The sequence below is a fragment of the Oncorhynchus mykiss genome, chromosome 7 (genome assembly GCF_013265735.2).
Source record: "Oncorhynchus mykiss isolate Arlee chromosome 7, USDA_OmykA_1.1, whole genome shotgun sequence".
Lineage (NCBI taxonomy): Eukaryota > Metazoa > Chordata > Actinopteri > Salmoniformes > Salmonidae > Oncorhynchus > Oncorhynchus mykiss.
In genome coordinates this window covers 89,454,599-89,468,509 of record NC_048571.1, presented here as the reverse complement: position 1 = coordinate 89,468,509, position 13,911 = coordinate 89,454,599, and the positions used below count along the sequence as shown (strand labels likewise).

Here is a 13,911-nt window from a genome sequence, read left to right as displayed (position 1 = left end):
TGACCACGCTGTAACCCATATTAACCACGCTGTAACCCATATTAACCACGCTGTACCCAATATCAACCACGCTATAGCCCATATTAACCACGCTGTACCCCATATTAACCATGCTGTAACCCATATTAATCACGCTGTAACCCATATCATCCACGCTGTAACCCATATTAATCACGCTGAAACCCATTTCAACCACACTGTACCCCATATTAACCACGTGACAACCCATATTAACCACGCTGTAACCCATATTAACCACGTGACACCCATATTAACCACGCTGTAACCCATATCAACCACGTTGTAACCCATATCAACCACGCTGTAACCCATATCAACCACGCTGTACCCCATATTAACCACGCTGTAACCCATATCAACCACGCTGTAACCCATATTAACCACGCAGTACCACATATCAACCACGCTGTACCCCATATTAACCACACTGTACCCCATATCAACCACGCTGTAACCCATATTAACCACGCTGTAGCCCATATTAACCACGCTGTAACCCATATTAACCACGCTGTAACCCATATCAACCACGCTGTACCCCATATCAACCACGCTGTAACCCATATCATCCACGCTGTAACCCATATTAATCACGCTGAAACCCATTTCAACCACACTGTACCCCATATTAACCACGTGACAACCCATATTAACCACGCTGTAACCCATATTAACCACGTGACAACCCATATTAACCACGCTGTAACCCATATCAACCACGTTGTAACCCATATCAACCACGCTGTAACCCATATCAACCACGCTGTACCCCATATTAACCACGCTGTAACTCATATCAACCACGCTGTAACCCATATTAACCACGCAGTACCACATATCAACCACGCTGTACCCCATATTAACCACACTGTACCCCATATCAACCACGCTGTAACCCATATTAACCACGCTGTAGCCCATATTAACCACGCTGTAACCCATATTAACCACGCTGTACCCCATATCAACCACGCTGTACCCCATATCAACCACGCTGTAACCCATATCAACCACGCTGTACCCCATATTAACCACGATGTAACCCATATTAACCACGCTGTAACCCATATTAACCACGCTGTACCCCATATCAACCACACTGTAACCCATATCAACCACGCTGTACCCCATATTAACCACGCTGTACCCCATGTCAACCACACTGTACCCCATATTAACCACGCTGTAACCCATATCAACCACGCTGTACCCCATATCAACCACGCTGTAACCCATATAAACCACGCTGTAACCCATATTAACCACGCTGTACCACATATCAACCACGCAGTACCCCATATTAAACCATATGTTAATAAGTGATAACCCATATTAATCACGCTGTAACCCATATCAACCACACTGTAACCCATATTAATCACACTGTAACCCATATCAACCACGCTGTACCCCATATTAACCACGTGACAACCCATATTAACCACGCTGTAACCCATATTAACCACGTGACAACCCATATTAACCACGCTGTAACCCATATTGACCACGCTGTAACCCATATTAACCACGCTGTAACCCATGTTAACCACGCTGTAACCCATATCAACCACGCTGTAACCCATATTAACCACGCTGTAACCCATATTAACCACGTGACAACCCATATTAATCACGCTGTACTCCTTATTAACCACGCTGTAACCCATATTAACCACGCTGTAACCCATATTAACCACGCTGTACCCCATATTAACCACGCTGTACCCCATATTAACCACGCTGTAACCCATATTAACCACGCTGTTCCCCATATTAACCACGCTGTACCCCATATTAACCACGCTGTAACCCATATTAACCACGCTGTAACCCATATTAACCACGCTGTACCCCATATTAACCACGCTGTACCCCATATCAACCACGCTGTAACCCATATCATCCACGCTGTAACCCATATTAATCACGCTGAAACCCATTTCAACCACACTGTACCCCATATTAACCACGTGACAACCCATATTAACCACGCTGTAACCCATATTAACCACGTGACAACCCATATTAACCACGCTGTAACCCATATCAACCACGTTGTAACCCATATCAACCACGCTGTAACCCATATCAACCACGCTGTACCCCATATTAACCACGCTGTAACCCATATCAACCACGCTGTAACCCATATTAACCACGCAGTACCACATATCAACCACGCTGTACCCCATATTAACCACACTGTACCCCATATCAACCACGCTGTAACCCATATTAACCACGCTGTAGCCCATATTAACCACGCTGTACCCCATATTAACCACGATGTAACCCATATTAACCACGCTGTAACCCATATTAACCACGCTGTACCCCATATCAACCACGCTGTAACCCATATCAACCACGCTGTACCCCATATTAACCACGCTGTACCCCATATCAACCACACTGTACCCCATATTAACCACGCTGTAACCCATATCAACCACGCTGTACCCCATATCAACCACGCTGTAACCCATATAAACCACGCTGTAACCCATATTAACCACGCTGTACCACATATCAACCACGCAGTACCCCATATTAAACCATATGTTAATAAGTGATAACCCATATTAATCACGCTGTAACCCATATCAACCACACTGTAACCCATATTAATCACACTGTACCCCATATCAACCACGCTGTACCCCATATTAACCACGTGACAACCCATATTAACCACGCTGTAACCCATATTAACCACGTGACAACCCATATTAACCACGCTGTAACCCATATTGACCACGCTGTAACCCATATTAACCACGCTGTAACCCATGTTAACCACGCTGTAACCCATATCAACCACGCTGTAACCCATATTAACCACGCTGTAACCCATATTAACCACGTGACAACCCATATTAATCACGCTGTACTCCTTATTAACCACGCTGTAACCCATATTAACCACGCTGTAACCCATATTAACCACGCTGTACCCCATATCAACCACGCTGTAACCCATATTAACCACGCTGTACCCCATATTAACCACGCTGTAACCCATATTAACCACGCTGTACCCCATATTAACCACACTGTACCCCATATCAACCACGCTGTAACCCATATTAACCACGCTGTAGCCCATATTAACCACGCTGTACCCCATATTAACCACGATGTAACCCATATTAACCACGCTGTAACCCATATTAACCACGCTGTACCCCATATCAACCACGCTGTAACCCATATCAACCACGCTGTACCCCATATTAACCACGCTGTACCCCATATCAACCACACTGTACCCCATATTAACCACGCTGTAACCCATATCAACCACGCTGTACCCCATATCAACCACGCTGTAACCCATATAAACCACGCTGTAACCCATATTAACCACGCTGTACCACATACCAACCACGCAGTACCCCATATTAAACCATATGTTAATAAGTGATAACCCATATTAATCACGCTGTAACCCATATCAACCACACTGTAACCCATATTAATCACACTGTACCCCATATCAACCACGCTGTACCCCATATTAACCACGTGACAACCCATATTAACCACGCTGTAACCCATATTAACCACGTGACAACCCATATTAACCACGCTGTAACCCATATTGACCACGCTGTAACCCATATTAACCACGCTGTAACCCATGTTAACCACGCTGTAACCCATATCAACCACGCTGTAACCCATATTAACCACGCTGTACCCCATATCAACCACGCTGTACCCCATATCAACCACGTTGTAACCCATATCAACCACGCTGTACCCCATATTAACCACGATGTAACCCATATTAACCACGCTGTAACCCATATTAACTACGCTGTACCCCATATCAACCACGCTGTAACCCATATCAACCACGCTGTACCCCATATTAACCACGCTGTACCCCATGTCAACCACACTGTACCCCATATTAACCACGCTGTAACCCATATCAACCACGCTGTACCCCATATCAACCACGCTGTAACCCATATTAACCACGCTGTAACCCATATTAACCACGCTGTACCACATATCAACCACGCAGTACCCCATATTAACCCATATGTTAATAAGTGATAACCCATATTAATCACGCTGTAACCCATATCAACCACGCTGTAACCCATATTAATCACGCTGTAACCCATATCAACCACGCTGTAACCCATATCAACCACGCTGTACCCCATATTAACCACGCTGTAACCCATATTAACCACGCTGTAACCCATATTAACCACGCTGTACCCCATATCAACCACGCTGTAACCCATATCAACCACGCTGTAACCCATATTAACCACGCTGTAACCCATATTAACCACGTGACAACCCATATTAATCACGCTGTACTCCTTATTAACCACGCTGTAACCCATATCAACCACGCTGTAACCCATATTAACCACGCTGTAACCCATATTAACCACGCTGTAACCCATATTAACCACGCTGTTCCCCATATTAACCACGCTGTACCCCATATTAACCACGCTGTAACCCATATTAACCACGCTGTAACCCATATTAACCACGCTGTACCCCATATTAACCACGCTGTACCCCATATTAACCACGCTGTAACCCATATTAACCACGCTGTACCCCATATTAGCCACGCTGTAACCCATATTAACCACGCTGTACCCCATATTAACCACGCTGTAACCCATATTAACCACGCTGTACCCCATATTAACCACGCTGTAACCCATATTAACCACGCTGTAACCCATATTAACCACGCTGTACCCCATATTAACCACGCTGTACCCCATATTAACCACGCTGTAACCCATATTAATCACGCTGTACCCCATATTAACCACGTGACAACCCATATTAACCACGCTGTAACCCATATTAACCACGTGACAACCCATATTAATCACGCTGTACTCCATATTAACCACGTGACAACCCATATTAACCACGCTGTAACCCATATTGACCACGCTGTAACCCATATTAATCACGCTGTACCCCATATCAACCACGCTGTAACCCATATTAACCACGCTGTAGCCCATATTAACCACGCTGTAACCCATATTAACCACGCTGTACCCCATATCAACCACGCTGTACCCCATATTAACCACGTGACAACCCATATTAACCACGCTGTACCCCATATTAACCACGCTGTAACCCATATTAACCACGCTGTACCCCATATTAACCACGCTGTAACCCATATTAACCACGCTGTAACCCATATTAACCACGCTGTACCCCATATTAACCACGCTGTAACCCATATTAACCACGCTGTACCCCATATTAACCACGCTGTAACCCATATTAACCACGCTGTACCCCATATTAACCACGCTGTAACCCATATTAACCACGCTGTAACCCATATTAACCACGCTGTAACCCATATTAACCACGCTGTACCCCATATTAACCACGCTGTACCCCATATTAACCACGCTGTAACCCATATTAATCACGCTGTACCCCATATTAACCACGCTGTAACCTATATCAACCACGCTGTAACCCATATTAACCACGCTGTAGCCCATATTAACCACGCTGTAACCCATATTAACCACGCTGTAACCCATATCAACCACGCTGTACCCCATATTAACCAAGTGACAACCCATATTAACCACGCTGTAACCCATATTAACCACGTGACAACCCATATTAATCACGCTGTACTCCATATTAACCACGTGACAACCCATATTAACCACGCTGTAACCCATATTGACCACGCTGTAACCCATATTAACCACGCTGTAACCCATATTAACCACGCTGTAACCCATATCAACCACGCTGTAACCCATATTAACCACGCTGTAACCCATATTAACCACGTGACAACCCATATTAATCACGCTGTACTCCATATTAACCACGTGACAACCCATATTAACCACGCTGTAACCCATATTAACCACGCTGTAACCCATATTAACCACGCTGTAACCCATATCAACCACGCTGTAACCCATATTAACCACGCTGTAACCCATATTAACCACGCTGTTCCCCATATTAACCACGCTGTAACCCATATTAACCACGCTGTAACCCATATTAACCACGCTGTACCCCATATCAACCACGCTGTAACCCATATCAACCACGCTGTAACCCATATTAATCACGCTGAAACCCATATCAACCACACTGTACCCCATATTAACCACGTGACAACCCATATTAACCACGCTGTACCCCATATTAACCACGTGACAACCCATATTAACCACGCTGTAACCCATATTAACCACGCTGTAACCCATATTAACCACGCTGTAACCCATATTAACCACGCTGTTCCCCATATTAACCACGCTGTAACCCATATTAACCACGCTGTAACCCATATTAACCACGCTGTACCCCATATTAACGACGCTGTACCCCATATTAACCACGCTGTAACCCATATTAACCACGCTGTACCCCATATTAACCACGCTGTAACCCATATTAACCACGCTGTACCCCATATTAACCACGCTGTAACCCATATTAACCACGCTGTAACCCATATTAACCACGCTGTACCCCATATTAACCACGCTGTACCCCATATTAACCACGCTGTAACCCATATTAATCACGCTGTACCCCATATTAACCACGCTGTAACCTATATCAACCACGCTGTAACCCATATTAACCACGCTGTACCCCATATTAACCACGCTGTAACCCATATTAACCACGCTGTACCCCATATCAACCACGCTGTAACCCATATCAACCACGCTGTACCCCATATTAACCACGATGTAACCCATATTAAGTGAAAACTCATATCGACCACGTGACAACCCATATCAACCATGCAATAACCCATATCAACCACGTGACAACCCATATTAAATGAGTGACCACGCGATAACCCATATTAAATGAGTGATAACCCACATTAACCATGCAACAGCCCATATTAAATACGCAACAACCCATACTAAATGAGTGATAACCCACATCAACCATGCAATAGCCCATATTAAATACACAACAACCCATATTAAATGAGTGATAACCCACATCAACCATGCAACAGCCCATATTAAATACGCAACAACCCATACTAAATGAGTGATAACCCACATCAACCATGCAATAGCCCATATTAAATACACAACAACCCATATTAAATGAGTGATAACCCACATCAACCATGCAATAGCCCATATTAAATACACAACAACCCATATTAAATGAGTGATAACCCACATCAACCATGCAATAGCCCATATTAAATACACAACAACCCATATTAAATGAGTGATAACCCACATCAACCATGCAATAGCCCATATTAAATACACAACAACCCATATTAAATGAGTGATAACCCACATCAACCATGCAATAGCCCATATTAAATACACAACAACCCATATTAAATGAGTGATAACCCACATCAACCATGCAATAGCCCATATTAAATACACAACAACCCATATTAAATGAGTGATAACCCACATCAACCATGCAATAGCCCATATTAAATACACAACAACCCATATTAAATGAGTGATAACCCACATCAACCATGCAATAGCCCATATTAAATACACAACAACCCATATTAAATGAGTGATAACCCACATCAACCATGCAACAGCCCATATTAAATACACAACAACCCATATTAAATGAGTGATAACCCACATCAACCATGCAATAGCCCATATTAAATACACAACAACCCATATTAAATGAGTGATAACCCACATCAACCATGCAATAGCCCATATTAAATACACAACAACCCATATTAAATGAGTGATAACCCACATCAACCATGCAATAGCCCATATTAAATACACAACAACCCATATTAAATGAGTGATAACCCACATCAACCATGCAATAGCCCATATTAAATACACAACAACCCATATTTGCAAAAATTTCTAAAAACCTGTTTTCACTATCATTATTGGATATTGTGTGTAGATTTTTATTGATTTAATCCATTTTAGAATAAGGCTGTAACGTAACAAAATGTAGAAAAAGTCAAGGGGTCTGAATACTTTCCGAAGGCCCTGTATATGACATCATCATACCTTCTCCAGAGAATTGAGTGCATGCTGAGAGTTGTAGTTTTTCTGGCCCAGGGCCTGGACATCCTGAGAGGAGATGATTGGTTCTTTGAGCTGCTCCAGCCAGGACCACATGAGACCAGCCAGCACCATAGGGTCTCTCTCTAGACTCAGCCTCTCCCAGGCTCCTTCTCTGGAGTTCAGCTCTGTCTGCCGGACCACACACACTATCGTATTAGTAGTCAACATCACACCTGGGTGCAAATACTTAATCTGTGTTTCATTGAGCTGCCTGTTGCAATGGAAGCAATTCAAATGGTGCCAACCTGGCACGCCAACCTGGCACTTCAACCTGGCACGCCAACCTGGCACGTCAACCTGGCACGTCAACCTGGCACGTCAACCTGGCACGCCAACCTGGCACGCCAACCTGGCACGTCAACCTGGCACGCCAACCTGGCACGTCAACCTGGCACGTCAACCTGGCACGCCAACCTGGCACGTCAACCTGGCACGCCAACCTGGCACGTCAACCTGGCACGCCAACTTGGCACGCCAACCTGGCACGCCAACCTGGCACGCCAACCTGGCACGTCAACCTGGCACGTCAACCTGGCACTCCAACCTGGCACGTCAACCTGGCACGCCAACCTGGCACGTCAACCTGGCACGCCAACCTGGCACGCCAACCTGGCACGTCAACCTGGCACTTCAGTCAAACTGTCATGTCTTACCTACCACGTCAGTCAAACTGTCATGTCTTACCTGCCACACTGAGACCTTGTAGTGGAGATCTTCATCATTCAGGCCCAAAGCCAGAGCTCTGGCCACCAGCAGACGTCTGGCTTCCAGGGACAGCTCAGCATACAGGGTGATGACAGGGACCTCTGTCAGCCTCTCCCTGTCCTCTCTGTCCTTCCGTTCCTCTCTGTCCTCTCTTTCTCCAGCCTTCCCCCTCACTCTTTCCTCTCTGTCTCCAGCCCTGTCTACCCCACACACAGACTCCTCTCCTCCTGTAAGGCTCATCACAGGCATATCTCCTCTCCACGGCCTCCCCTCTGACAGCTCTTCTCCTGAGGGCTTGGACAGACTACCCCCAAACCCAAAGGACAGACTTCGCTGGCCCTCGCAGAGCTGCTTCCGTCTCTGGAAGAGAGGAGACATGTTCTTCTGGGTGTGGTGATCACTCTCCTTAGAACTCCTTTCCTGTCCTCCTCGCCTCTCCTCCCTTGTCTGCTCTCCCATGGAGAAGGGGTGGTGCTGTGGAGGGAGGCTAGGGGATGTGGGGGGCTCCCAGGCTGTGGCTAGCTGGTGATGGGTCAGAGGATTGCCGCAAGGGATGCTCCAGATGTGGTTCTGGTTCTGCTCCTGGTCTGGGTCTCGTCTGGGGTCTAGCTTATACAAGGCTGAGTCACTGTAACTCAGCAAGCGTTTCCCCGGATGCAGAGGCTTCAGGAGGGAGGCAGCCACCCCATTCTGCCGCTGCCACAGAGGGTCCAGCTCCTTGTCACTGGACAGAACCGGGTCGTGGGCCAGGGCTGGGCTGAGAGGGGGCTCTAAGAGTAACGATGGTTCCTGGAGTAGTGCTAGGTTTGGAGTGAGAGGTCGTTCCATGTGTAGTGTGTGGGTTAGGGCTGTCTGAGGGCGGGGACAAGGCTGGGTTAGGGCTGTCTCAGGGCGGGGACAAGGCTGGGTTAGGGCTGTCTCAGGGTGGGGACAAGGCTGGGTTAGGGCTGTCTCAGGGTGGGGACAAGGCTGGGTTAGGGCTGTCTCAGGGCGGGGACAAGGCTGGGTTAGGGCTGTCTCAGGGCGGGGACAAGGCTGGGTTAGGGCTGTCTCAGGGCGGGGACAAGGCTGGGTTAGGGCTGTCTCAGGGCAGGGACAAGGCTGGGTTAGGGCTGTCTCAGGGTGGGGACAAGGCTGGGTTAGGGCTGTCTCAGGGCGGGGACAAGGCTGGGTTAGGGCTGTCTCGTGGCGGGGACAAGGCAGGCAGGGTGAAGGCACAGGGATGCCCTTCCCTCTCATCTCCTTCCCCAGCAGCTGGATGGCCTGCTGGGACACTGTCTTCTCCACCTCCGCCGTCAGGTCTGGAACCTCCAACACCGCCTCCTCCACCACCACCTTCAATCACATCATCATCATCATCAACAGTCAGGTCTGGAACCTCCACCACCGCCTCCTCCACCACCACCTTCAATCACATCATCATCATCATCAACAGTCAGGTCTGGAACCTCCACCACCGCCTCCTCCACCACCACCTTCAATCACATCATCATCATCATCATCATCAATAGTCAGGTCTGGAACCTCCACCACCACCTCCTCATCCACCACCTTCAATTACAACAATATCATCATCATAATCAGGTGTGCAAACATTTAAACGAAATTGAGATCCTTAACATTAAGAAAAATCCCTAAACAAAATGCAGTATTTTTTTTTACATTTATGTAGATGCAGAAAGTAAACAGCATAGTGGGTCAATTCCCTCAACAACTAAGAGTGTTGAATCGCATGTCTCAACTTCTCTGCTGTCTTGGTGCCCTGCCTACCACGCTGTGAACAGCGTGAAGCCAACCTGTGCACATGCGCAGATACTGTGTGTGAATGTGTGAGAGCGGAGTGTTGCATCTCGCTCAGCTCAATATCCTAGCCTATTAATTGATGATAGGCCCTGCTTTACTGAAGATGCAAAACATTGCAAGCCAAGAAATTGCAAGATATAGCTTCTGATTGATGATAGATAGGCATAGTACACAGTTCTGACTCGGTCTGCCTGGTGGCCAACCTACCTATACTAATAGATAAGCATAGTACACAGTTCTGACTCGGTCTGCCTGGTGCTCAACCTGGCTACTGTGCCCCTCCCCTCACTAGCCTGCTCTGCCAGGACAACAACCTCTCCCTCAACGTCAGCAATTCAAAGGAGCTGATTGTGGACTACAGGAAAAGGAGGGCCGAGCACGCACCCATCCACATTGATTGGGCTGTAGCATAGTGGGTCAAGAGCTTCAAGTTCCTCGGCGTAGATATCACAAAGGAATTAACATGGTCCACACACACACACACACAGTTGTGAAGAGGGCTCGACAGCACCCCTTTCCCCTCAGGAGGTTGAAAAGTTTTAGCATGGGTCCTCAGATCCTCAAAAGGTTATACAGCTGCACCACTGAGAACATGTTGACTGGCTCCACCACCGCTTAGTACGGCAACTGCAAGGCACCTGAGGCACTACAGAGGATGGTGAGTACGGCCCTGTACATCACTGAGGCCAAACTCCCTGCCATCCAGGACCTCTATACCAGGCGGTGTCAGAAGAAGGCCCTAAGAACTGTCGAAGACTTAAGCCACCAAAGCCATAGTCGATTCTTTAATGCTTAACCATCTGAAAGGGACGCAATGTGAATTCACATGGTATTTTATGGATTTTTATATCATTTGAACAAAAAACGGATTTAAAAAAAAATACATTTTAAAAATTAAAACAAAAATTATATTTGTCGCATCACTAATCCCCATCAACAGTCAGGTCTGGAACCTCCACCTTCAACAACAAAATCAGCAGTCAGGTCTGGAACCTCCACCTTCAACAACAAAATCAACAGTCAGGGCTGGAACCTCCACCTTCAACAACAAAATCAACAGTCAGGTCTGGAACCACTACCTTCAACAACAACATCAACAGTCAGGTCTGGAACCTCCACCTTCAACAACAAAATCAACAGTCAGGTCTGGAACCACTACCTTCAACAACAACATCAACAGTCAGGTCTGGAACCTCCACCTTCAACAACAACATCAACAGTCAGGTCTGGAACCTCCAAATTCAACAACAAAATCAACAGTCAGGTCTGGAACCTCCACCTTCAACAACAAAATCAACAGTCAGGTCTGGAACCTCCACCTTCAACAACAAAATCAACAGTCAGGTCTGGAACCTCCACCTTCAACAACAAAATCAACAGTCAGGTCTGGAACCTCCACCTTCAACAACAAAATCAACAGTCAGGTCTGGAACCACTACCTTCAACAACAAAATCAACAGTCAGGTCTGGAACCTCCACCTTCAACAACAAAATCAACAGTCAGGTCTGGAACCTCCACCTTCAACAACAAAATCAACAGTCAGGTCTGGAACCACTACCTTCAACAACAAAATCAACAGTCAGGTCTGGAACCTCCAAATTCAACAACAAAATCAACAGTCAGGTCTGGAACCTCTACCTTCAACAACAAAATCAACAGTCAGGTCTGGAACCTCTACCTTCAACAACAAAATCAACAGTCAGGTCTGGAACCTCCACCTTCAACAACAAAATCAACAGTCAGGTCTGGAACCTCTACCTTCAACAACAAAATCAACAGTCAGGTCTGGAACCTCCACCACCTCCTTCAAAAACAAAAGTAATATTTAGTTTTTTTTTACCTGTCTATTACACCATAATAATGTATTACCTGTCTATTATACCATAATAATGTATTACCTGTCTATTATACCATAATAATGTATTACCTGTCTATTATACCATAATAATGTATTACCTGTCTATACCATAATAATGTATTACCTGTCTATTATACCATAATAATGTATTACCTGTCTATTATACCATAATAATGTATTACTCATCTATACCATAATAATGTATTACCTGTCTATTATACCATAATAATGTATTACTCATCTATACCATAATAATGTATTACCTGTCTATTATACCATAATAATGTATTACTCATCTATACCATAATAATGTATTACCTGTCTATTATACCATAATAATGTATTACTCATCTATACCATAATAATGTATTACCTGTCTATTATACCATAATAATGTATTACCTGTCTATTATACCATAATAATGTATTACTCATCTATACCATAATAATGTATTACCTGTCTATTATACCATAATAATGTATTACCTGTCTATTACACCATAATAATGTATTACCTGTCTATTATACCATAATAATGTATTACCTGTCTATTACACCATAATAATGTATTACCTGTCTATTATACCATAATAATGTATTACCTGTCTATACCATAATAATGTATTACCTGTCTATTATACCATAATAATGTATTACCTGTCTATTATACCATAATAATGTATTACCTGTCTATTATACCATAATAATGTATTACCTGTCTATTATACCATAATAATGTATTACCTGTCTATAATACCATAATAATGTATTACCTGTCTATTATACCATAATAATGTATTACCTGTCTATTATACCATAATAATGTATTACCTGTCTATTACACCATAATAATGTATTACCTGTCTATTATACCATAATAATGTATTACCTGTCTATTATACCATAATAATGTATTACCTGTCTATAATACCATAATAATGTATTACCTGTCTATTATACCATAATAATGTATTACCTGTCTATACCATAATAATGTATTACCTGTCTATTATACCATAATAATGTATTACCCGTCTATTATACCATAATAATGTTTTACCTGTCTATTATACCATAATAATGTATTACCTGTCTATTATACCATAATAATGTATTACCCGTCTATTATACCATAATAATGTATTACCTGTATATTATACCATAATAATGTATTACCTGTCTATACCATAATAATGTATTACCTGTCTATTATACCATAGTAATGTATTACCTGTATATTATACCATAACGTATTACCTGTCTATACCATAATAATGTATTACCTGTCTATTATACCATAATAATGTATTACCTGTCTATTATACCATAATAATGTATTACCTGTCTATACCATAATAATGTATTACCTGTCTATTATACCATAATAATGTATTACCTGTCTATTATACCATAACGTATTA

General features: G+C 44.0%; 1 protein-coding gene across 3 annotated transcripts in view; it reads right to left on the bottom strand.

Annotated features, from left to right (window-relative positions):
- Positions 1-13,911, bottom strand: part of ptpdc1a (protein tyrosine phosphatase domain containing 1a) — a 76,009-nt gene that overhangs the window by 6,374 nt on the left and 55,724 nt on the right. For all 3 annotated transcript variants that reach the window (XM_036984357.1, XM_036984358.1, XM_036984359.1), the window contains 2 exons: positions 8,808-10,163; positions 8,067-8,252 (listed from right to left, as the gene is read on the bottom strand). In XM_036984357.1, coding sequence (XP_036840252.1) covers positions 8,067-8,252; positions 8,808-10,163 — 1,542 coding nt within the window. The remainder of the gene's footprint in view (positions 1-8,066; positions 8,253-8,807; positions 10,164-13,911) is intronic.